The 27,393-nt window shown below is 41.8% G+C and overlaps 1 protein-coding gene across 1 annotated transcript in view; it reads right to left on the bottom strand.

Annotated features, from left to right (window-relative positions):
* Positions 1 to 12,568: 12,568 nt before the first annotated feature.
* The window catches only part of ITGB6 (integrin subunit beta 6), a 53,324-nt gene continuing 38,499 nt past the window's right edge, over positions 12,569 to 27,393 (bottom strand). The window contains exons 13-16 of the mRNA XM_089523311.1: positions 26,735 to 26,832; positions 20,003 to 20,122; positions 18,738 to 18,904; positions 12,569 to 13,710 (exon numbers count right to left, since the gene is read on the bottom strand). Of these exons, the coding sequence (XP_089379437.1) occupies positions 13,612 to 13,710; positions 18,738 to 18,904; positions 20,003 to 20,122; positions 26,735 to 26,832 (484 nt within the window). The 3' untranslated portion in view covers positions 12,569 to 13,611. The remainder of the gene's footprint in view (positions 13,711 to 18,737; positions 18,905 to 20,002; positions 20,123 to 26,734; positions 26,833 to 27,393) is intronic.

Below are 27,393 nucleotides of genomic sequence, written 5' to 3'. Positions count from 1 at the left end.
TCTGAAGTATGAAAGGCTTAGTTTACTCATTTTGGCTACTTGTGAAAATTTAAGCCTGATTTTCTCTAGGCCCATACGTTTGTCATTTATGGATAATTACATTTAATAAATAAACATTGGTATATATTTGCCTCATCCAGAGTTATTTTTTCTTGTCCCGAGATAGGAAACATATTCCATACTTCTAATATTTTTCTACACAAATCCCTTCCCTTTTCAATATCACAGAATATAAAAAGTGTGACAATGTACACAGGGACATAGTTTTATGCAGGGGCCTGCCTAGTTTTCATAATTATTTTTGATCTCATACTAAAAAATGTACAGCATTGTCTTTGCTTTATCACTGACCTTTAAAATGTTGGATAGCAGACTGTATGACATTTGAGAAACACAACTACAAGTGATTTTTACAAGTGACATTACGAGAAAGTAGTTCCATTTAGTTTTAGTATGAAAGACAAAGAGAATAATGGACAATTGCTCATCTCACTGAGGTCATTCCTGCAGTATTTAATTTATGATTCATTTATGTTCTTTTATTATATGTTGTAGTACTATAACATAATAAAAGTAATAATACTGGAAGACCATCAGTGTTCATCATACTTTAGAGTGGATGGGTTTCTGAAGAGCTTATAGTCTAAAATTTGAAATAGGAAGCCACAAAGTAAAGAGACGTAAAGACATAAATAATATGCAGTTCATGTGCTTAGGCTTGGTTTTTTTGTACTAAGAAATGGGATTAATCAGGCATTGTCTAAACAGCACTGAATCACTAACAGGCATACATAGATAAACCACAGAGTTTGGAAAACGTATGTTTTAGACTACAGTTGGAGCATTCTATTTATTTATTTATACCCCACTTTTCTTGTGGGATGGGATCCAAGGCCTCTTATGGTAATTTAAAACAAGATAAAGTTAAAATCTTATTTTACTCATGTTAAGAAAATAATTAAATAACAATATTATTTTAAAGAAACATGGTTAAAAACAGTTAAAAACAAGTTTAAAATGTAATTACTAATAAAAGATAAGAAATAGCAGAGTACACCACTTCATACATACTACTGCTACATTATTTAAATTTCAAAGACCCATCTCAATAAAAAGGTCTTTGGAGATTATTGCACCGTCAATTCCCCGCCAAGATAGACGTGGGTTGTAACCATAATAGACAGATCTTATCAGACAGTCCAGTAGCTTGGTGGTAAGCAGCCTATATCCAATACGGGCTTCTCCCACAGCTTCTCAAAAGTGGGTTCACGTTCTTGAAAAGCAGCAGGAGAAGTCTGGATTGGTTACAGGCTGCCTACTGCCTGGCTACTGGGTTGTGTGATAAGATCCGTCTGTTACGGTTACAATCCGCATATATGCGATAATCATCTTCACCTTTTGGCAGAATGAGAGCAGGGAAGATGACAGATGGACCTCACGTGGAAAGGGGTTCCACAGTTTGGGAGCAGCCATAAAGGAGGTCATCACCACCAATGTATTTGTGAAGGTGGTGGGACCCTGCAGTTCATAAAGCACAGGATAGCTTGTATAGGGAGATACATCTTTCAGATAGCCATATAGGGTTTTAAAGGTCAAAAATCACACTTTGAATTCTTCCTGGAAACAATCTAGTAGCTAATTAAGCTGTTTCAACAATGGAGTTACAGGATACGTGTGCTTGAGACCGTGTGCTCGTTGCTGAAGGGGCGGAGCTTCTGTGAGTCACATCTGTGAGTCACAAGGGGGCGGAGCTAGCAGACTAGCTTTATATACCACCTTCCAGAGCCTTCCAGAACAGTCCGGCCAGAGAGAGGAGAAGGAGAGGAGCTGCTTGGCAGCCATTTTGAGACCGTGTGCTCGAGACCGTGTGCTCGTTGCTGAAGGGGAGGAGCTTCTGTGAGTCACATCTGTGAGTCACAAGGGGGCGGAGCTAGCAGACTAGCTTTATATACCAACTTCCAGAGCTGTGCGCCTAACGGCGCGCGAATTTTCATTTTCTTTAACTCAACAACTCTGCTCAAGTGGCATCAGGTTAGAATCAGATATTGAAACAGAACCTTCCCTTTAAGTGTAAGATAGCAGCCAGTACTTACCTTTAAAGAAGTATTCCCAGTAGATTGACTGTTATATTTATTACTAAAGACTTTGCAGTATGGACAACGAGGGATCTGCCGCAGTCACCTGCAACTCTTGTGGGATGTTTCTCTTCTTGCCTACAGAAGTGGAGAACTTCACATGCACCAAGTGCAAGTTGGTAGCACTCTTGGAGGAGAAAGTGCAGCAGCTGGAGTCCAGAGTAGCTACACTTCAGCATATTAGGGAACAAGAGGATTTCCTGGACACAATAGAACTAACCATCTTGGATGAGTACCACGCAGAGGAAGATGCTAGGGTGGAAGAGGTCGCTTGCCATACACAGGAGGCAGACAGCTGGTGGAATGTCACAAAGAGAAGTAAGCCAAGAAGGAATTGTTCGGGGAGCTTGCAGCTAGAGAATCGATTCGAAGCTCTTTCCCTTATCAAGGAGGATGAAGAAGAGCAGCATGGACAGACTTCAGGGACGGAGCAGGGGAGCCTGAGAGTCCCACCCGAGGGAACAGTCGCTGCTAAGCCTCGGAGGAGGCGTGTGGTCGTAGTGGGGGACTCCTTGCTGAGGGGTACAGAAGCAGTGATTTGTAGGCCTGACAAGATGTCTCGAGAGGTGTGTTGTCTTCCAGGTGCAAAGATCCGTGATGTGACAGAGAGGCTGACAAGACTGGTCAAGCCTACTGACCAATACCCCTTCCTTTTGGTCCACGTGGGAACTAATGATACTGCAAGACACAGCATTCAGAACATCAAAAGGGATTACGAGGCGCTTGGTAGGAAGCTGAAAGGAATGGATGTACAGGTTGTCATCTCGTCTCTTCTGCCAGTTGAAGGGAATGGTCCAGGAAGGGAGAGGAAAATAGCAGATGTGAACAACTGGCTTCGCAGATGGTGCCGCCGAGAAGGATTTGGATTCTTCGATCATGGGCTGCGGTTCCATGAGGAGGGACTTCTTGCAACAGACGGGTTGCATCTCACGCCAGTTGGAAGAAATGTTTTTGCTAACAGTCTCAAGAACTTGATCAGGAGAGCTTTAAACTGAGTTCCGAGGGGAAGGGAGACAATATTAAGGAAGGCGAAAGGGATGGCGAAAATAGTCAAACTGACATAGAGGAAACAAGGCAAACAGTGCAAGGACCCAGCAGTGGGAGGCAAAAAAACTTGCACAGGCAGCAAGTAAAAGGGAACCATGGTCTGCGATGTCTCTACACTAATGCACAGAGCATGGGAAATAAGCAAGATGAACTTGAATTCCTAGTACAACAAAGCAAATATGATATAATAGGCATCACTGAAACCTGGTGGGATGAGTCTCATGATTGGAATGTGGAAATAGAGGGGTATAACCTTATTAAGAGAAATAGGCCAAACAGGAAAGGAGGAGGAATAGCACTATATGTCAGAGATATTTACACCAGTGAAGAGATCCTGGACATCAATCATGGAAGCCAGGTGGAGAGCATCTGGATAAGAATCAAAGGGAAGGGAAACAACAAGGGTGTTACGGTGGGAGTCTACTACAGACCCCCAAGTCAGACTGAGGAATTGGATGATATCTTTCTAGAACAGATGACCACACAGTCAGAAAAGAGAGATGTAGTAGTGATGGGCGACTTCAACTATCCTGATATTTGCTGGAAGTCAAACTCAGCAAAATCCTCAAGGTCTAGCAAATTCCTCACTTGCCTGGAAGACAATTTCATGGTCCAAAAGGTGGAAGAGGCAACAAGGGGGTCAGCTATTTTAGATCTGATCCTAACCAACAAGGATGACTTGGTTAATGGGGTGCAAGTGGTGGGATCATTAGGTGGAAGTGACCATGTTCTCCTGGAGTTTGTAATACAGTGGAAAGGAGAAGCCAGGCAGAGTCAGACACGCATCCTAGACTTTAGGAGAGCGGATTTCAGTAAACTTAGAGAAGTATTGAGGGCGATTCCATGGTCAGAAATACTAAAAGATAAAAGAGTTCAGGACGGATGGGACTTTCTCAAAAGGGAAATACTGAAGGCACAATTTCAAACAGTTCCAGTGAGAAAGAAAAACGGGAGGTGTCTCAAGAAACCAGGATGGATGACTAAGGAACTTTCAACCGAGCTAAGTTTGAAACGGAACATGTATAAGAAATGGAAAAAGGGGGAAATCACGAAAAAGGAATTCAAAGAAATAGCAGGCATGTGTAGGGGTAAAGTCAGAGAAGCTAAAGCGCAGAATGAACTCAGGCTTGCTAGAGAGGTTAAGAACAATAAAAAGGGCTTTTTTGGATATGTCCGCAGCAAGAGGAAGAAGAAGGAAACGGTAGGGCCACTGCGTGGAGAAAATGGCAAAATGCTAACAGGAGATAGAGAAAAGGCAGAATTACTCAACACCTTCTTTGCCTCAGTCTTCTCAGAAAAGGCAAAGGGTGCTCAACCTGAGGATAATGGAGCAGAGGACAGAATAGGGGAATTTCAGCACAGAATAAGTAAATAGACAGTAGAGGAACACCTTGTTAATCTAAATGAATTTAAGTCTCTGGGACCAGATGAACTCCATCCAAGGGTATTAAAAGAACTGGCAAAAGTAATATCGGAGCCATTGGCAATCATATTTGAAAACTCCTGGAGAACAGGAGAGATCCCAGCAGACTGGAGGAGGGCAAACGTTGTCCCCATCTTCAAAAAGGGAAAAAAAGAGGATCCCAACAATTATCGTCCAGTTAGTCTGACATCAGTTCTAGGAAAGATTCTGGAGCAGATCATTAAACAGAGAGTCTGTGAACATCTAGAAGGCAATGCCATAATCACAAAAAGTCAACATGGGTTTCAGAGAAACAAGTCATGCCAGACAAATCTAATCTCTTTCTTTGACAAAATTACCAGCTTGGTAGATGAAGGGAATGCTGTGGATATAGTATATCTTGATTTCAGTAAGGCCTTTGACAAGGTTTCCGATGACATTCTTGCAAACAAGCTTGTAAAATGTGGGCTAGACAAAGGAACTGTTAAATGGATCTGTAATTGGTTGACCGGCCGAACCCAAAGGGTGCTCAACAATGGCTCCTTTTCATCCTGGAGAGAAGTGACCAGTGGGGTCCCACAGGGCTCTGTCCTGGGCCCAGTGCTATTCAACATCTTTATCAATGACCTGGATGACAGAATTGGGAGCATACTTATCAAATTTGCAGATGACACCAAATTAGGGGGAATAGCTAATACCCCAGAGGACAGGATCAAGATTCAAAATGACCTGAATAGACTAGAAAGCTGGGCCAAAGCTAACAAAATGAAATTCAACACAGAGAAATGTAAGGTATTGCACTTAGGGCGGAAAAATAAAATGCACAGATATAGGATGGGTGACACCTGGCTGAATGAAACTACGTGTGAAAGGGATCTAGGAGTCCAAGTAGACCACAAGTTGAACATGAGTGAACAGTGTGATGCGGCAGCTAAAAAGGCCAATGCTATTTTAGGCTGCATCAATAGAAGTATAGTGTCTAGATCAAGAGAAGTAATAGTGCCACTGTATTCTGCTTTGGTCAGGCCCCACCTAGAATATTGTGTCCAGTTCTGGGTGCCACAATTCAGAAAGGACATTGAGAAACTGGAGCGTGTCCAAAGGAGGGCGACAAAAATGGTGAAGGGTCTGGAAACCATGCCCTATGAGGAACGACTTAGGGAGCTGGGGATGTTTAGCCTGGAGAAAAGAAGGTTAAGAGGTGATATGATAGCCCTGTTTAAATATTTGAAAGGATGTCATATTGAGGAGGGAGCAAGCTTGTTTTCTGCTGCTCCAGAGAACAGGACCCGGAACAATGGATGCAAGCTACAGGAAAAGAGATTCCACCTGAACATTAGGAGGAACTTCCTGACAGTAAGGGCTGTTCGACAGTGGAATGCACTTCCTCGGAAGGTGATAGAGTCTCCTTCCTTAGAGGTCTTTAAACAGAGGCTGGATGGCCATCTGTCAGGGATGCTTTGATTTGGATTTCCTGCATGGCAGGGGGTTGGACTGGATGGCCCTAGTGGTCTCTTCCAACTCGACGATTCTATGATTCTATGATTCTATGTAACTAGGGTTGCTATAACCCGGCTGCAACCGGGATTTCCCCAGTTTTGGCGGCACCGTCCCCCTCCTGTCCCGGGTGCCGCCAAAAACCAGGACAACCCCGGTTGCGGCCAGGTTGCCGCGGCCCACGGGTCCTCGCTGCCCTCCTCCTCCACTGCGCATGGCTGCGTGGAGGAGTCGGAGGAAGAGGAGGGCAGTGAGGCCTGGGGTGGAGGAGGCAAAGGTAGAGGCGGTGCCTCTCCACACGGCCGTGCCACCTTCCCCTGCCTCCCCACGCATCTGCGCCACCCACCTCCTCCTCCTCCGCCCCCTCTGCCCCAGGCTGCACGGCCACGTGGAGGAGGCGGAGGCGGCGCCTCCTGCACGCGGGGGCGCCACCTTCTCCCACCTTCCCGCGCCACCCACCTCCGCCCCAGGCCGTGCGGCTGTGTGGAAGAGGCGAAGGTGGAGGCGGTGCGCTTCCTGCGCGCGACCGCACCACCCTCCCCGCCCCCTCCACCCCAGGCCACGTGGCGAATGGAGAAGGAGGAGGGGGTGAGTGAGTGGCCAGAGGCCTCAAGGTGTTTTTATTTTTTTTGGGGGGGGGGTGCTTTTAATGCTAACAAGTCTTCCTTGTTTTGACAATGATAGTGTGGTGGTGGTGGTGGTGGTGGTGGTGGTGATGATGATGATGATATGAGTCAGCTTGAGAGGCATGCAGGCACTGTTTCAGAAGCCGAGAGAGTGTCACCTTCCAAAGTGTGTTTGGGTGCTTTTAATGCTAACAAGTCTCCCTTGTTTTGACTGTGATGATGATGATGATGATGATATGAGTCAGCTTCAGAGGCATACATGCACTGTTTCTGAAGCCGAGAGAGTGTGACTTTCCAAAGTGCCTTTTCTGTGTGTTTTTGGTTCTTTAATGGTGATATTGATATCAGCAAGCCTCTGAGGCATGGCCAATGTAAATTGTTGTGATTTTTACAAACTCATGCGCAGTGAAGAAAAACCAAAGTCCCTTGACCAAGTACCCACTTCTGAGAAGTACACTTGGTGCAAGAACTGTGAAACCACCTTGACATGTTCAACATGCATAGCCATGTTAAACCATGCTAAGTGTTAAACCCAAGGGGTTTGGTTATGGAATAAGCCTCTGAAATATGCAAGAGCCCATGTTAAGTAAAGCCATGTCAAATGCCCAAATGTGCTGTTTAGAATGGGGGGAGGGGGGTGGCCAGAAAGGGAAGTACATTTCTGCCATCTGTCTAGGAATAATGCCCAAATGTCCTCCATTTTGATCATGCCTAAGAAACATGCATTTATATTAACATTTTTTAAAAATCATCCATTTTTTTCGCGTGTCCTCCATTTTTATAAAATGTGCCCTACATTTGAAAATGTTGTCCTACATTTGTCCCGGTTTGGAGGTCCTGACTTATGGCAACCCTACATGTAACCAGCCCAACCTGGTTTTTAAAAAGGCACTCTGTTGTGTTTTTTGGGGGGGGTTGCAGGGAGGTAATCCATATTATGTTCTCTGCTCACTTCATATATTTCTATCATGTACTTCCTACCTCTCTCTCTCTCATTGTATTTGACCACAGGTGACCCAACCCTTGATAGTGGGACTGTAATCACAAATAGGCAATAAGAACCCTCTAACAGGGCTTCTGGGGACCATACATGGAACTGGGAAGCAAAATATAAGCAGGGCATTTTGAAAAGACTAGGAAATTATAGAAATATCTACTTCTTTTCTGCTCTCACACTGGATGATATCTGAGAGGTACCCCAAACTGGATAATGGAAAGAAAAAAAGAATAGAAATAGTATATTAGCTTTCCTTTTTGGTATGCTTGAGATGACAGCCAGGCACTCAAAACTATAGTTTGTGCTACAACACATAGAGCAACATTCATCACTTGACAGTTTGTAGATGGGTGGATTTCATTTGATTCATGTACTGGGGCCATCTGCTTCCATTGATCATTAGAGCTAAGGAAAAAAGGTATTGTTGGAAAGGCATTGTTGGAAAGGAAACTTCCTGACCAGAGGTCGCTATGAGCAGTGTGAAGTAGTAGTAATGCTTCATGACAACTGACGTATAATGAAAACCTCTCGCAATATCATAAAAGTGTAGGCTGGCATTCTGTTCAGTAGTTATGAGATTGTAAGTGAGACATACAATATCAACTTTTGGGATTCACATTTATTGTAATTAATGACTGGGCATGATCCCCCAAACCTATCTTTTCAGCCCAGCAGCACCCAAAACTGAGGGGTTTTAAGGCGCTGCAAATTGGAGTGCTGGGAAATGCCATCTACAGTGTTTTCCTGGTTGCAGGGCACATTGAAAGAAGCAATTGTGTCAGGACCTCTAGGGGTCTTTCCCTGTTCTCAACACTCCCCATGACCAGGAGAGTGCTGCAGACATCTTTTCTCAGTGCCCTGATCTGCAACACCCTTTGGTAATCCTTTGGTGGGGCCTGAGCTAAAAGGTAAGTTTTGTGGATGGATGGAGCTACAACAGTGGAGCTCCACCATTGTAATTATGTCTGATGATGCAGTAACTTGCTCATTATAAATAAAGGAACAGAGATGCTGAATATGACTGATACTAGCAAAATCCTCATTGTAGAAATATGACTGACTTGCAGCAAAATAATGGTAATTACTTGCCATCAAAATCCTCAAGTGTAAAGATAAACAGCTGAGCACTAAAGTTAGAATCATTCAAGGCATTGTATTCCCCATTATCATGTGCAGATGTGAGAGCTGGACAGTGAAGAAAGCAGATAGGAAGAAAATTCATTTGAGATGTGGTGTTGGAGAAGAGTGCTGAGGATACTGTGGATGGCTAAAAACACAAACAAACGCATCTCAGAACAAATCAAACCTGAACTCTTCTTGGAACCGAGGGGCTGTACAGACTGCCCCTTTTAGCGCCGGAACAGGGTCACGGCAACTGCATGCCATGGCCCTGATCTCACCTTTCTGGGGCACAAAAAAGGAGCCACAAAAGATGGCTTTTTGTGCCCCAGAAAGAGTGCCATATCTGCTGGCGCTGCAGCTTTTCAGCACTCCTTTGGTGTTGCGTCATGTAGACTGTATGGTGTGGCGCATGGTGTCATGCCAGCCTGGGGGCAGAGTTAGGGTGTTCATCATGCAGATGCCCCATCCCAACATCGCCCACAGGCTGGCTTTAATGGCCGGTCTGTAGACCCCCCAAGATGACTAAATTGAGGCTGTCATACTTTGGCCATATCATGAGAACACATGATTCATTAGAAAAGACAGTGATGCTGGGGAATGTAGGAGGCAGTAAAAAGAGAGGAAGACTGCATGCCAGATGTATAGACTCAATCAAGGAGACCATAGGCTAAGCTTGCAGGAACTGAGCAGGGAGGTAGAGGGGCTTGGAGACATTCACAGGGTCACCATGAGTCGATGTCAACATGAAGGCAACTAACAACAACACTTGCCACCATCAATGTCATTTGCCCAGTGGATACCAATTTCTTTTAAATCTATGAAAATACATAATTTATGTAAAGACTTTAAAAAAACAACAGGAATAAATTAAGAAGGGGGGGTCGTCCTTGCCCAGTTTCCCTGTGAAGTAGAAAGACTTCCACTGATGACCATTAACTCTAATGCTAATAGCGGACAATTTTTTAAATTAAAAAGAGTTACATACATCTGTGTGTCATGTGTACTAGATTTTCTACTATCAATTATGGTGTGAGATCGTGTCATTTAGATTATTCAAGAGTGAGGAAAGATTACAGAGAAATCTTTTCTCAGCATTTACTACACTGTACAGAAAAAGAAGAATCCGTGATCTTTTTGTGTTATGTTTCATCCTTACAGATATAAATGTGTATCTAACTATGCTTCAAGGCTTAGAAGTTCACAATTTGTGAAAGTCTCTGGCAAGCTTATGATTTTTCATCATGTTTGACATGAATAATCATGATTCTTTGGTAGATATCAATCTATCTTTGCCAATTGGTGACAAAATGGAACAATAGCAAAAAGTTTCCAAAGTATGGACCATTTTTCTGAAAATGTAGAAAATGAAGATTTACAGAGAGGCTGGATGTAGGTAGGATCTGCTATAAATTACACACCACAGATACCCACTGTAAAGCCAAATCAATTTCAGCTTTCACATCCTACTGTGAAATATAAGCAGACATTCTCATGGTGTGCTTGAGAAATATGATAGAGTGGCAATATAGCCCCTGTCAAAGACAGAGAAAGAATGTGCTCCTCATCACAGCAGGATATTAGCAAGAAAGATAACAATATATATGAATTTATATTAGAGAAGAAAAATGAGAACCAGCATAGAAGGAAAAAAAACCCTGTCACCATATCTTCAATATTTTGCAACGGTGTAAAAAAGTAATTATAATTCATTGTCTTCTGAAACTAACAACAAATAATTGTGCAATAAACCTGGAAAGTCAATTTCAAAAGGCTCCATTTACTTAGAATTCCTTCAGAAATGGGGGAAATGAACAGCAGTGTTAAAACCGGAAAGAGGAAGAAATACTCATGAAAATGTACTTTGTGCATTTGGGCCAATCAAACACATAAATTAGTCAACCACCTTTACTTCTTTATTTTACCTTATCTTTATTTTACTTTATTTCTGACCCTTTGGAGATTGCTTTTCTATGTGGTTTTTGGCTTAGGTCTTCTTCTACTACTTCCAGCAAATTTGGGGATTCACAGCACTGGAATCTGGATATAAGATTACAGAGGACTCACTTTTGATATTGCCCAAACCAGTCAATAGTTCTTGGACAAAATGGAGGTAGTGTGATTTGAGGAACTGAGAAGAAGAGAAATGTATTGCAAGAAACAGGGCCAGCTCATCCATATAGGCAGCATAGGCAGCTGCCTAGGGTGGCAAAAGTATAGGGGCGGCATTGGCACAGGGCGCTTGGGTGGGGTGCATGCTCTCAGGCAAGCCCTGGGTGCCACTTGCACTCCTGCTACTCTTTGCTTTTTGCAAAGAGCAAAGAGCAGCAGCAGTGCAGAGCGCTTGGCTGGGGCGCATGCTTGCAGCCACCCCAGGCAAGCCCCAGGGTGCCACTTGCGCTCTAGCTGGCTCTCTCTGCTGCTGTTTGCCACATTGCTGAAGCTCCCTTCTCTATTAATCCTCCTTGTCCTCTGTGACCTGTGTGCCCTGAGGCGTGCTTTCCCTGCACCCAGGTAAGAAGAGACAGAAAAGGTGCAATATTTAGCCTTCTCTGTTGGAGAGCTTTTGGATAGTTTTATGGGATATTCATTTTACAACATTGATTCTCTAGTGTGATAGCAGCCTGAATTAAAGTGATGCAGAGGTTTTGGGAGATGTTTATTTAGCCTTCTTTGTTGGAGAGCTCTGGTGCAACTGCAGACTACAAATTCCACAACTCTATAGCATTGAGCAGTTAAAGTGGTGTTAAACAACATTGATGATTTCTTCAGTGTGATAGCAGCCTGAATTAAAGTGATGCAGAGGTTTTAAGCGATGTTTATTTAGCCTTCTTTGTTGGAGAGCTTTGGTGCAACTGCAAACTATAAATTCTGTAACTCTATAGCATTGAGCAGTTAAAGTGGTTATGGTCAAGGTTAGGTTTAGGGATTCCACTGTATATATATACCCAATAGGCAGGGAAGTGAACCCTGGTATCCAGAGTCCTAGTCCAACACACAAACCACACAAAGCTACATCCCATGTGATGTCCTCCATTTTGAGCATGAATGAGAAACATGAATTTATATAGTTTTTTATTAATTTTTTTGGCTTTTAGTTGGTCATGTCCTCCATTTTTTAATGTCCTACAATTTGTCCTACATCGTGCCCTACATTTTTTCTACACTTTGAGGGGCTACCGGGGGGGGGGGGGGGGCAAAATATTTCTTGCCTAGGGTGGCCAAATACAGTATCTAGAGCCGGCCCTGGGTAAGGCGTTAGTCAGAGGGGTGACATGAAGGGAGAGTTCAAAGAGAGAGTGCACTATTATAAACATAAATTCATGCTATACTCAAAATGGAGGATATTTTGGAATTCCTCCTGGAGAAAAGGCTGAAATGTAGGATGTGTCTTGGAAAAGGAGGATGTCTGGTCACCCTATGTGTCACCTGCAATTCTGAACAGGTCTAAGTTGTTCTGATTTTTACAGTTTATTAAACATAAGAGAAAAAAGAAGACAAATTAAATCGAATAAGGTAAATGAGAAATAATAACCAGCATGGATGTTTGACCTCCTGATCCTTGAACTCCCCTTGTGCTCTAAAGCCAAAGAATGTGAAAAGCTACTTAATTACTGTAACTTTGATTATATTTTTGTTTTAAAAATTAAAGACAAAGTAAACTATTTAATTTTAAGTGGCTTTCTTAGATTTTTTTTTAAAAAAGTTGGAATACAATTTAATTTAAAAAATTTAATGCACACCATTCACACATATATTTACACATAGCAAAACAACAACAAAATGCCTGAAGAACTCCAGTGAGTAATAACATGTTTTGGCCTTATGTAAGGTCCAGCCTTGGGTCAAAACTATTTCAGTAAAAACAACTAAGACATATCCAGTGTCTATATAAAATACACAATACATTCATAGTATGAGTAACTTATAGTGAAAGACTGCTCTGGAGTAACACCACCACCAAAATAGCCCTCTGTTGCCATCCCTCTCCCCTGTCCTGCCAGTGGAATCTAGTTAGAAATCAGCTGGTTTCCTTTTATTGTTAAAGCATGAGGGATTCTTTCTTTTAGGGATGGTTGAGAATTACATTTTGGAGAATTTCTGACACAATTTTACCAAGATTTGCAAAAATATTTCATATTTTATATTTCAGGATGGAAATAATTTGAGATTCAATAGTTTTAATATTATGATGTGGGACAGTGAAGCTGACAAATTGTTCAACTGTCTAGCTTCTATCTGACAAATTATGGATTAGACTTAGAAGAATGCAACTGGATGTTTGCAGAACAGCAAATGCTGCATGGCATATTTGTTCAAGAAAAAGTACCACTGTGTTCAGGAACTTGTACACACAATTAGGAGTCAGTATTGTTGAAGTCTGTGGAGGTTTTTTTCCCTAAGTAAACATGGATAAAGTTGCATTTGCAAGTGTATTTTAAGACTGCAGCTTGGTTGTGGTATGTCCCACTCAGATTAACTATCAGTGCTTGACTGCTGACAGCTGTCTGAACAATAAATGTATTCTTGCTAGGCTACTTCCATGCTCTTGTGCTGCTTTCAACTGGTATTATTGACATCTTCAAATACTGGGGCTTGGCAAACAAAATTACCTCTATAGATCCAATTCATCCATTGTTTCAAGAGTCTCTCACCCATGTAAAGCATGTATTGTTTTGATTCAAAATTACTGTACCACTATAGTATGTAAACAAGGCTCCATTCATTCAATACATGTTGTTTTCTAATATCTTCCAAACTGACATTTGTTCTTAAATATTTGGACTTCTAATAAATATCTGCAGCAGATCCTGGTTGCCTTTCTTTTTGTTTGTATGTTATATTTTTAAATGTTGTTGTTGATCCTCTGTACAGTGGGTTGGTTCCCTAGAACAGAGGAAAAAGTAATATTCAATAGATTATTTTACATTTGGTTTTGTGGCATGAACAAGATTATTATTATTATTATTATTATTATTATTGCACTTTATTTATATAGCGCTGTAGATTTACACAGATTAAGATAAATTTAATATGACCTTTTAAATAGTGCTTTGCTACTTGGGAATTAGTTTGTGAAAAGGTTGCAAAACTATTTTGTAAAAAGCAGTTTTGTGCTGTAATGCCTCCATAATACACTGAGTAAATGCATAATAATTATCTTCCTGTGTAACAAACCCCTCAACTCTGAAGCAGCTCAACAGTGCTCTCTAGAGCATCTGGTACATTTGGCACCCTGGGAAGCAGGCTGAACAGGCCAGATTTTTTCTTCTGTTTTCATCCCTAACTTAATAGGTGTACAAAATTAGACATGTTTTGCACAAAATGAACAGGGGAAAGCTGTTCTCCCTCTTAATCAACTCCATTGATAGGATTATGGGGTCAAGCAGCTCACTCTTACACCTAAGTGATAGAATCCTAGAGTAAACCAAAAGGGCCATCCAGTCCAACTCCCAGCCATGCAGGAAGACACACCTCCAGTCTCTGTTTAAAAACCTCCAAAGGAGGAGACTCCATCACCCTTCCAAGGCAGTGTATTTGATTGCCAAACAGCTCTTACCATAGTTCTTCCTAATCTTTAGGTGAAATCTCTTTTCCTGCAATTTAAATCCACTGCTCCATGTTCTATTCTCTGGAGCAGCAGAAAACAAGCTTGCTCCATCCTCAATATGACTTTCCTTCAAACATTTAAACATGGCTTAACCTTCTCTTCTCTAGGTTAAACATACCCAGCTACCCAAGTCTTTCCTCATAAGGCATGGTTTCCAGACCTTTCCTCATTTTGGTGGGCCTCCTCTGGACATACTCCAGCTTGTCCACATCCTTCTAGATTTGTGGTGCCCAGAACTGGACACATTATTCCAAGTGAAGTTTGACCAAAGCAGAATAGAGCAGTGCTATTACTTCCCTTGATCCAGGCACTATACTCCTATTGATGCATCCAAGAACTGCATTGGCTTTCTTAGCTACTGCATCATATTGCTGACTTATGTGCAGCCTGTGGTCCACTAAGACTCTTAGATAGAGCCTTTTCATATATAATGCTGTATTTCTGTGCATTTCATTTTTACTGCCCAAGTGTAGTATCCTACATTTCCTACCTTGTGATTTGCATTGTGATTTCCCATTGGATTCATGCGAAACAGCTGACTAGTGAGGGAAATGAGGTTGCAGACAGCTGAGAAGAGTGAATGTAAGGAGTGGTGGGTGAGATGACAAGTCTGGGTAAGGTACTAGGGACTTTCTAAGCCACATACCATATCATGGTTAATGGTTAAATGGGAATGGCAGAGGGCTTTATGTTGAGAGAAGGGGAACACTATGTTTAACAATTTGTAGAAAAGCGTTGCATATTCTTTCAAACAGAGAGGCAACCTGAGGGAACTAGGTGTTTGCTATATTGACCAATGTTAAGAACATGATATGAGTCACACTGGTTCAAACCAAGGTTCTATCTAATCATCCATATGTTCACACAGTAGTCAACCAGTGGCCTATAGCAAGTCTACAGGGAGGACATGAATACAGCTTTCTATACTCTGTTTCACATTTCCCAATATGGTCTCAGTGGGGCACACAGTGATCATAAGGCTTAAGAGATAAAAATATATTCTCTCCAGTTTTTTACACCTGACTTTCATGCCATGCTTGCCATAGACAAAATGAACATTATTTAATATGAGCTTTAACATTACTTCAAGTAATTCCAAATAATTTTCAAGGAATGGGGTATCTCCTGTATTGAGAGATGTTACAGTGGGCCCTCCACATTTGCAGGGTTAGGGGCACAGGACTCCCATGGAAGTGAAAAAATTGCAAATGAAAAACCTACTGTACTTTTTTACCAGAGCAAACACCTCTCTAGGAATCTCTAGATCCTCCATTGCAACTCTATGGCCAACATTTGGCAGACGTTGACACAGAATTGCACTGGAGGATCTACAAATACCTAGAGAAATGTTGTCTCTCGAAATATTTAGGTATTCCAGTGTGACACTATGATCAGCCTCTGGTAGAGTGATGCTGGAAGACCTAGAGCACTGATGAAGAACTTTTTAGGGATGGAGTGCCCACACTAAAAGGCATTCTGGCACCAGGAGTTGCCTGGTGCTGGGGTGGGATTTCCAGGGTGGGACCTCTTCCCCTTGCATCCTCCTAGGGCTTCAGCTGACTCTCCAGAGACAGCTGAAGGCCCAAGATGGCTGGGAAGTAAGTGGAGGGCCAGGCATGCTCCTGTTCCTCCTCTTCCCTGCCCTCCACATGCCCTGAAAAATGGCTTCTCATGCCATATCTGACACACATGCCATAGGTTCACCACCACAGACCTAGAGATTCCTAAATAGAACATATTAATAATAATAAATAATAAATAAAATATTTATTTCTATACCGCTTTTCCTGGGAGATCAAAGCGGTTTCCAAGTTCAAAAGGAATATACATTTTAAACATGTTACAATATACTATACAGTCAAGAATACTGTGTCTTCAGGCTAGCCTGTTCTCTCCCTCACAGGCCCAAGGATGACAGTTACGGAGGGAGGGCACTGTCTCTTCAGGCCATATTAATCCAATCAGTGAATAATCAAATCCATAAAATTTAAAGTTGCAAATGTGGAAGGCCAACTGTACTTTGCACTCAGATATATAGTCTGTAGAATCAGTATGTAGAGCAGTGGTCCCCAAACTGTGCCCTTGAAGAGATTTTGGACTTCAGCTCCCAGAAGCCTCAACCATGGGATTCTGGGAGAGAATGTAGAGAGATCCTGTAGCATCTTTGGGACTAACTGAAAGAAAGATGTTGGCAGCATGAGCCTTCATAGCTTTAAGTCTGCATTTCGTGGAGTGAAAAGCCAGGGACAGATTTATATATGCCATTAGTGTGTGGGAATGTCAGTTCAAATTCAAAATCCTTTGTGTATGTAAATAAAGTGGCAAGTCCAGTTTTAACAATGATCAATGTTCATTGATGAACAAAGCCTGTAGGTGAGGAGAACAGATGAGTGTGGGAAACCGAGAGTGATGTGATATCAAACCCAGCCTGGCTGAGGATTCAGGGAAGGACTCTGAGGTCTGCATCTGATCCTGGCCCTGCCTCTGACCTAAGAGCTCCAGCAGAGGCTGTGTCTTTAGAAGACAAGCAGGAGCCAAACCTCCCAGCACCAGGGCCTTTGAGTAGACATGGAGAAGGATCACATACCTACTACCTTCAGCCAGAGAAGATCAGAAAGGGCATGCCTCCAGCACTCAGGGAGGCTTTATGAAAAACACCAGCTCATTAAAACCATCTGCACTAATTAGGACTGATGATAAAAAGCCTGGGAAAAACACCAGAGCTTTTGTCAGAAGTTCCCTGGAGAAAGCACCTTGTTTCCTGACTTGGTTCTGATTTCTTGGTTTGACCATTTCGATTATGAACTCATCTGACCACACTGCTCTTCTGGAACCCTTCACTTGGATTGCCTGACTTTGCTCTTAGCCTGACTGTTTGGCTTATATTTAGACTGATTCCTGACTTCGTCTGCCTTTGCCTGTAAGTCTTCCTTGGAAGACTTATCTTGTTCCACAAATTCTGTGTGGAGTGTTTTTGTCTTTGTTTCGACTCATTGGCGGGATACAGATCGCCCCTTTGGGGCAGCCTGTACCTGTCCCTTTGCGCCACATATTGAGGCCAGGGCAGCCACAGTGGCAGCCCAGAGGCCCCAATCCAGTGCTTTTCGGGACCAGGAAAAAGTGGCAAAATGCTACTTCTCCCTGGTCCAGAAAAAGTGTGTTCTTGGGGCTTCATGCCTCGGGACACCCTGGGAGCCACAGCCAGGGGAGAAAGGGGCCACTTGGCCCCTTTCCCCCTGGTGCCGTTCCTGCAGCAATCTAGTTGCCGCTGGAACGAATTGCCCTCCGGGAAGGAGCTCTGTTTCGAAGCTCCTTCCAGTGCTGCTGTTAGGCCGCCACAAGCGGCCTGACACGGCGCGAACATGTCACACCCGCCCTGTGCCATTTGGACGTGGCGAGGCCCTGGCGTTATAATGGCAGCGGCCACGTATACAGGGCACAGCCATTATGCCGCCACAGCTATGTGTTAGGGCTATGGGGCGTCTGTAAAAGATGCCCTGAGGCAACCCAAGCATGCATCCAGGCCGGCACAAAGCACCGGTCTGGATAGGGCCATTATCAGCTGTTGGTTGCTTTCCTGGTCAGATGGACAGATTATGGGTGCCCCCATGAGGATGGGGGGGATAGTGTTGAACTGTGTGTGGTGTGCCAGGAAACAATTACCTTTGTTCAACCAATTTGGGGCCACATTGCTCTTAAGAGATATGAATATGCTGTGAGACAGACTGCCCCAAAAGGGCAGCCTGCTGGCAGCTTTTTTCTCTCTGGAGGAACGCCGCAACTGCCAGACTGCACAGCGTCCATCCGGAGTAAAAAGAACCCGTAAAAACCGGGTTCTTTTTGTGCTGCTGGGGGGATGTCACGAGTGAGCCAATGGTGCACTCGTTACGTAAGCGATGCGCAACGATGTGCGAACACTGCACATCACTTACGTCAAAATGGCGGTGCCCCTATGGAAGGGCCACCACACCGTGCTAGGGTTAGGGACTGTGTGGTTGGTGTGAGGTCCCTAACCCTAAAATGGGCACCAGCACGGCGCATTGGCTCGTCTGTTACGTGCCTATATTTTCTCTACACCTAGAGCTTTTTCAAAAAAACATGCTAGTATTCCCTAGCCTTTTCTTATATGTGAATTGTGACCATTGTGAATCCAGGAATGTCTACTTGTGAATCCAGGAATGTAGCATAATAAACTAGCAGATTACCATGAAAAATATTCAGATATTTTCTGAAATAAAAAAAATCAACACTGAACATGTAAACAGTTCTTGGAATTGAAGAATCACCATGAAACTTGACTTACTGTTAGCCATTTGGCCTTTGATCTCTCTGCTTCAAATTTAGCAACTTCTTTGCGGTCATGAAATGAAATAAGCATTTTCCATATACAAAGGATGACAACACCAGTAACAACTACTGCGCTGAAGACACCCAGGGCAATCATTGTAATATTGGGGAGCTGGACATAATCTGCAAAAGGAAAGGAAGATCTATGAAGATGGCTACAAATGCTGCTATGATTTTGAAAGGAGCTATGAAACATTTTAATCTTTATGCTTTTCATTGAAAAAATAAGCACCCTAATTAAGTATCCTGATGCATTCTTTTGTGCAGACCTAGCTGCTATGTGTCTCATTCGCTTTAGTAGAGACAGTCTCATTCACCTTAGTAGAGGAAGCTATTCCATTTGCATAAAGAAAACACACGTGAAGCTACATTTTGCATTAAAATAAATGGAGCAGCCACTGTGTGCACTTACAGGAAATCACTAGGATCAAAAGGTAGTAACTAAAAATAAGCCCAGTACTGGGTTCAGAATCTTCACCATTTCCTATCCAGAGTGCTTTTCATGAACAGCCACTAGGAATAAAGGTTTTAGGAGCCCTTTCATCATTGCAGAATTATTCCTAAAACTTACTGGCTTATGCAATAAAATTGCATGTAGATGGAAGCATAACTCTCTAAAATCCCATATCACCCGCTGTTGATTTCATGGGGAGGGAGATACGGTGAGAAGGAGGAATTACACCTATCTGAGCAAAGTTCCACTGGCGCAAGGTTGAGAACAACTGCTTAAGGGTGAGGATTTGTGTTTCAGTTCTTTTTAAAACATGAATGTGCAAACCATTGCACATTTTTATATGTTTGGGATAGAAAGAACTTGAGATTTGTTTAAAATTTAATTTAAGAGAAACAGAAACAGAAACAGATAAATTGTTCTATCCAGACTTGGGATTAAAAGAGCTTAACTCTTTAAAAATTGGCATTTAACTCCTTGTATACCTGTTTAGTGTTTGCCATTTTCCTGACAGCCCCCTTGTTTTTAACAGCTACAAAAAAAAAGTCATTTTCATGCTAGAACCTAGTCAAACTGGATGGTGCCAATGACGGAGAACTTTGTTTTCATTTGTTATTGAAGAATTAACCAACATTTACAAAATTCTTTATATCTGAGACAAAGATAAATTCAGTTAAAAAAAAAAGAATGTGGGGAAAAATGAAAGTGACGGATTCATCCAGCCTTAGCACTATACGTATGATGTGATTTATTAAGCTTAAGTGTCCTACCTTTTTGCTTTATGCTGTGGATTGTTACTTTCCCATGTTCATCAGTTGCCATTAGAAATGTAATAACAGAGTCATTTTCTCCTTGTAATGAACAAGGAACAAATTTATCCTTCACAGCCTCTGTGAGGGAATACAACCCATTTTTCAGATCAAGATCCATTCATCAAGCAGTCACTATATACACCAAAGGATTTAAAACATTGGGTTGCTTTCAGCAGTCACTAAGGAAGAAAGCTAAAATACCTAAAAGAATTCCACACAATACTCTACCACTAAAAAGGTTTTCCTTGTTTTTGTTCCACTTTGCTCTTAGGTTTCAGATGAGAAGATCCAGGTGTTGTAAATCTGTGTTGACCATCAAGAACACCCATCAAGGCTACAGTAATTTAAAAGTCAGTGAATTGGAAAGGCTTCCAAGAGAGTTTCCATAGCTATCTAGGGAATATAATAGCCCTGATTATAGTACAAAGTAAACAATATGTTCTCTTTGTCTTTTTGCTACTATATAGTCTACATAGTCTAGACTATGTTTCTATGTGTACCATATTTTCAAATCAAAAGGATACCGATCCTTTTCAAAAGGGCTGCCATTTATTGCTGACAAAGTACTGTTATAAAGAATAGTGTGACATTAATTGTGATATCCTAACAATACTCAAGGTCTTAGATAATTCTAATGCTGTTAAGTGAAATGTGAATTTTACAAAGACTAAGATGAAATAAAGATCTTCCCAGCTGTGTAGTAGACAAGGGTTGCTTCTATTTTCCAAAATAAGGAAACACTTGAACATTCAAGAGGCCCTAGAAGGGGTGAAGTATGGGTGAGGTTACAGTGACAGACTACAAAAAGAAACAAGAAAGGAATCTGAAACTTCCTTCTCTTATGCCAATAACTACTAGAGGCACTATGTCTTGTCCACAATTTGCCAAATGCTTTAAACAAAAAAAGGTAGGCCTCACTGAAATCTGAAAAACTTCTTAGGATGGTCATTGCAAAAGTACTCTTATCTGGATAATTCCAAGTAAAGTGCCTGTAAATTGCAAACACTTTACGTACCTTGAGAAAATTGTGAATACCAGCAGTGTTAGTGGAACTTATTGTCTGTGTTAGACATTTTGGACAAGATTTAAATAAAGTTTAACATCATGTGAGAGTTCAGTTTATGCAATCAGACTTTGGCGGGTTACAAACCACCATATAGAATGCGACGAGTGCGTACTAGGGTTAGGAAGGGGCGGTGCTTCCGCACCCCCTTAACCCTAGTAAGTGCTCCGCACGCACAAAATGGCGGCGGCCGTTCCAGATGGCGTGACGCCGTGAGTGCGCCCTTTGGCACTCGCAACGCCTCTTCCGGGGCCTGAGAAGGAGCACAATTTCTGCACTCCTTCTCTGCAGCATCCGGGAGACATGCCGTTTAAAGGCTGTGGTTCCCGGACGCTGCAAGCGGAGGCGGAGCCAGACCGCCGCTTCTCGGCGGTCTGTAACCCGCCATTGTCTTTCTGTCTACTGAAGCCTCCCGTGCCCCTTGAAAATATATTCTGGATGGATTCCCAACCCTGGGGATGGTTCTGAGGGTGTGCAAGGGACTCCAAGGGAAAGGAGAAATCATACTTTTGGGGATCTTCTAACAGGGGCAGTTGTGTCAACAAATAAATTTCACTGCATCTCACCCATCATATTTTTTAAAAATTTAAATGAAATTTATTTTTTTAAAAACCCCAGTAGCTATTCTGGCTGAGGGACTGTGGGTTCTGAAGTCCAAATGAGACATTCATGAAAATGGGAGTATTATGCCAATATTCAATCACTGAGGAATTACAACAGATGAGTGGAAAGGTAAAAGGGTTGGCTTTCTGCACACTCAATACAAGCAGTTGCCAGCAGGCTGAATCTGTGTAAGCTGCCATCTCATTTGAAAGGTCTTGGGCCACAATGCTAGATTCCCAGGTCCTGGAAAGGAGAACAACTACACCATATGTCAAGATACCCTCTGGCTGCTCCTCACCTTGTGGTTATTTATCTAACAGTTTTAAGGCAAAAATATATCTCAAGGCAGCTTCTAAAATACGCATCACAGTAATAAAACAAACATACAAAAACAGCTAAATACTAATTAATATTTTAAAAATCTAAAACCTAAAATCTGTAACTCCGTAAATACAAAACTTCAATAAATACAGTTGACCCTCGGTATTCACATATTCTTAAACCATAGATTCAAGCATCCCCAAATTGAAAATATTTAAAAAATATTTAAATTCCCAAAAGCAAACCTTGATTTTGACATTTGATATAAGGGTATGTAATGGGACTTGAATATCCATGGATTTTGGCATTCATGGGGAGTCCTGGAACAAAACCTGAGTAAATACCAAGGGCCCACTGTATTTAGAGAAGAGAAGCTAAAATCTCAATCTATGTTTAGAAAAAGACAGAGGAAACAAATACATGTTAGGAGCTCTTCTAATCATAGAATCATAGGCCTGTTACAGATTGCCAAAATAAAGCTGTTTTGGGTCTCTTTGGAGGTATGGTATTTAAATGATGCATGGGTCCCAAGAGTCCGGAGGTTGCGCCAAAGCCACACTCCATTCCTAAGCACTGGAGTGCAGCTTTGGTGCAGCTTCCGGATTCTTAGGATGCATGCATCATTTAAACAGCATATCTCCAAAGAGACCCGAAGCAGCTTTATTTTGGCAGTCTGTAACAGGCCATAGAGTTGGAAGAAACCGCAAGGGCCATCCAGTCCAACCCCCTGCCATAGCAGGGCCTAACATACTTCAGTTGTCAATGCTACCCACTGATCTTTCCTTTCATTCCTGTACTTATTTCTATGAGAAAGGATTGTGTACTTTGCTTGCTCTATTACCCTTCTACTTGAGAGTCCATTTGGTCTTTGCTGATCCAGTGACATTGCTCCCTATCAAGACAATCCTTTTAAAATACACATATAGGAAGATGTCTATTGCACATAAATGTCCATGGCTTAAATCCAGTGGTAAGTCCTAGCTAGAATAAACCCCTTAGTCTGTATTTATATAGATGTTTATTTATGAAATTGCCTTTAATTCAATGGATCTAATCCAGCTAGAATTAACATACTCTCCAACCTGACCTGATTTGGTAGAGGCAGTCCTGACTAATGCTCTGTCTTTTCACTTTTTCAGATCCTATAAATATGTTCCATTTTCTCTTCCCTCCTCACACCTTCCTCCTTCATTCTCAGTTTACTTCAACTGCTACAAACTGATTTCAAAGTACAAAAGTTGTATGCAATTAACACAGCGGATAGGTGGGAGAAGCAGAGGAAGAGGTTTGATCTTGCCCTTGCCAGTCAAGCTTAGGCAAAAGCAAACTGCTGTAATCTCTCCTAGCTTGTGCGCTCTTCCTCATAATAATGTTTCTATCTTGACTACTTTCTTATGTTGCTTGGCCACATGTCCCCATTTGTTTCTGTGAAATGTTGGTAAAATAATGATTGAATTTAAGTCTACATTCAATAATGGTTTTACATTTGACATAGGCGTGATCTACACTGCAGAAATAATGTAGTTTTACATTGCTTTAACTGCCATGGCCCAATGCTATTCATGGGATTTGTAGTTTTGTGAGATATTTAGCCTTCTCTATCAGAATGCTCTGCTGCCAAAACAAATTACAAATCCCAGGATTCCATAGGATGGGGCTGTGGCAATTAGGCGTTTTCAAACTGCATTATTTCTGCAGTGCAGATGAGGCCTCAGTTGTTTCACTTTCCTTCACTCAAGTATTATCAGGCTCTGAAGAAATATATTGCTAAGCTTTTTATCTATAGTAATTTTTGTTTAAATGAAATGTCAAGATCCCTAGAGTGTTTTCAGTCGTGAATGTTCTTAGCAATCTGGGGCAACCAACATCAAAGATGAAGTTATACTAAATACACCTAATTTGGGTGTTTGACCTGATTATTATATATGTCTGATCTAAAAGTGAGGTCATGTCTATGGAGTGTCAACAGCAACCTTGATCAGCTTGCCTGACTTCAGAAACTATAGTTATGCCTGGTATTCATATTTGTTGACATTGCAAATAGAGTTAATAGACAACTTTGTGTCACAGGTTTCTTTTTAAACCTCCTTTTTGCTTCATATCAATTATAGATACTGTAATTACTTGGTAATTTAAAACCAGGTTTTCACTGGGAATGTCTACTAATTTCAATAAGATTATTGCATAAACCTTTGAGGCAGGGGGCATAAAAGAACATAAAAATGCCTCCTGAGTTACTATAAACTAAGAGGGCAATCCTAACTCAAATTGTGCTAGGTTTTTTTTTTTGAGGGGTAACAGAAATAGGCAGAAATTTCTTATGCTGATTTAATCGCACTTTTGCCAGCTTAACCCTCTTCCACCAGGATCTGCTGGCACAACTGCTTTGCTAGTTGGTGTCAGCCAGCAGAATAACCAAAAACTGGATGGAGTGAAGCAAGGGATGGGGCAAACTGCCAGAATGAATATTCCTCCAATTCATGGATATAAATGTTATGCCATTACAAAACTAGGACAAGGCTAAGGAGTCCCAAATAATTTCTAGCATTTCTAAACTTGGAGTGGGTTGGATTCAGCTAGCCTAGTGTTGCTGCAGCTGGCCCTCTGTCATCTTGGTAAACTGATTGCATTCTTGGCATCAAAACAAAAACAAAACTCAAGGTTGGGCCTCCAAGAGAAAGACATTCGATAGACGAGGTGCCAGTGGAGAAAGCCCTCTCCAATGTCCCCGTGTGACACACTGCTTTCACTAGTGGAGCATGAAAGAAAGCCCCTCCAGAAGATCTCAGTTCTCAGGCAGGTGTATATAGGGAGAGACACTCCTTCAAGAATTGAGGTCCCAAGCCATTTAAGGCTTTGAATGTCATCACCAGCAACTTGGATTCATACTGCAAGTGAATGGGCAGCCCATGCAGCTCCATTACAACCAGTGTTATGATCTGTTTATGTGATACTCTGATGTTGCTGTTCCGTTTTGCACTAACTGGAACTTTGGACAGCCCCATGTACAGCATATTGTAGTAGTTTAATCAGGAAGTTACCAGTACATAGACTACTGTAGCTAAGTTATCTGTGTACAAGAAAGATGACACAGTTGGTGCACCAGTCAGAGTTGGCACTAATAAGTCTGAGCCATGGGTCCACTTGGAAATCCAGTGACATTTAAGTTTATCGCACAGCCCCCAGGGATGTGATGGGGGCGGAACGAAAGGGAGTGGGATGGGAACATATTGGGGCAAGGGACACATTTTACCGCATGCCGGAATGCCGCCAATGCCAGAAGTTCCCATTCCATTCCAGATCTGTCCCAGAGGAGGTAATTTTCAAGAACGCTTCAGAACATGAGAACCTTCAGTGGCATTCTGGCATGCGGTAAAATGTGTTCCTTGCCCCATTCTGTTCCCATCCTGTTCCCTTTCCTTCCACCCCCATCATGTCCCCAGAGGCTGTGCAATAAACATAAGAGAGGGATCTATGAGTACTACTAAGCTATACACTTGTTCCTTCAGGAGAAAGGAGCCTACCTGCCAAATTTCTGGATTTGAAAACTATCAGTCCACATAGCCTACATCTTATCAGGATTCCACTTCAGTTTACTGGCTCTCGTCCAGCATCTATATAGTCCCAGCCAACTCCAACAATAAAGTGAAGTAGAGTTGGGTGCCATTGATGGAGTTGGCTGTACAGATGTTGAATGAGCTGCAAAAGTAGACTTGGGTGTTGAGAGCCAGCGTGTTCTAATGGTTTGAATGTTGGACTATGACTTTGAATCCCTGCTCAGCCATGAAAGCCTACTGGATGAGCTTGGGCAAGTCACACAGTCTAAGCCTTAGAGGATGGCAAGGACAAACCCCCTCTGAAGAAACTTGCCAAGAAAATATTATGATAGGTTTGCTTTAGGGTAGCCATAGATTGGAAACAACTTGAAGACACACAACACACACAGATAGCACCCCACCTCAAAACTCCTTTTCAGCCCACCCCTGTGGATTCATATAGATGTTGAATCCATGGGAGACAAGATGGAACCCTGTGACACTATTCTATAGCTTAATGGGGCTGAGCAGGAATCCTCCAGTGCTACTCACTTAACCCAACACCACAGATAGGAGAGGAAGAACCATAATACAGCGCCTCTTACTTTAATTCATTGGAACTGTTTCAGTAAGATATCATGATTAGTGGGTATCAAAAGCATCTAAAAGATTCAGGAAGATCAACAGGCTACCACTCCCTACCATCTTTTACCTGTGCTCTGGACTGGAACCAGGCTGAAATGGGTCCAGATAATTTTGATAGAACATCTGGAGTTTTCTGGCCATCGCAATATCATGCACCTTGCCCACAGGGCAGTATTTCTCATACACTGTACCTCAGTTTAATATGGAATGTCAACACTTATAGAAATCCCATTACTTCAATGGGTCTATGATAGTTGGGACTAGCAACTGGAGTTAGACTAAATTTTTAGAAGATAATTAGGGGAGGAAAAAGTAATTAAAAGGCACTCATTAAACATGCTCTCTGTGTTTGATGGGATTTGTATTCCAACACATCTATAGTATGCCAGATTGGGGAAAACTGCAAAAAAATAATAATAATGTATGAATAATGCATGCACCTAATAAATCTACTGCATCTAAGAAACCTACTAGTATGACTAATAAGGCCAAAGCAATAAATTAAATGTAGAATGTACAGACCTTCTTCACTATTGACAGTGGCATCAACCAGTTTACATATTTCAGTGCAGTCTTCCTGTGACTGATCGTTGGATGTTAAATAACATTCCACGCAATTCCTGAGAAAAATGATTTAACAGCTCATCAATCTCTGTCCATTACAACAAGGCACCAAATAAAAGGGAAAACAATCTTCATCTTTAAATGGATCTTATAAAATATCTTCTGGGATCAGTTAGTAATAATCATTAATTTATATTCACTGCATTTAAAAATAGAATAATGACCCTGTGAGCTTAAGGCAAACTCTAATATTTCTTTTCTCTTAATTTATCATTAGATATTAAACAAAACAAAGCAACATTAATCAAATAGAGGGTTTTTCCTATCTAGAAAAAGTTAAAACAATTTCTATAGGTCAGAACATCATTAATCAAATAGAAGGTTCTTCCTATCTAAAATATGTAAAAAAGTTCTATTATGTTTTTTGTTTTTTTAATATATTCATACTGATTGTTCCAGAACGGAAGACTGTTACAAAGAAATTAAGCTATCAAGCTTCCCAAATCTACTTTATGTAGATATCAAGGCTTCAACCACAGTGTAGAGCACAAATATGTTCAGTTGGTACGATGGTACTCAGGGTCCATGCTATTCCACCATCTTAAAAGTAATTGCCA

The sequence above is a fragment of the Sceloporus occidentalis genome, unplaced genomic scaffold, assembly GCF_023333645.1.
Source record: "Sceloporus occidentalis isolate IW3139 unplaced genomic scaffold, rSceOcc1.0.p SCAF_4, whole genome shotgun sequence".
Lineage (NCBI taxonomy): Eukaryota > Metazoa > Chordata > Lepidosauria > Squamata > Phrynosomatidae > Sceloporus > Sceloporus occidentalis.
Note: the sequence above shows the minus strand (reverse complement) of the source record. Positions and strands in the feature narration are given on the sequence as shown.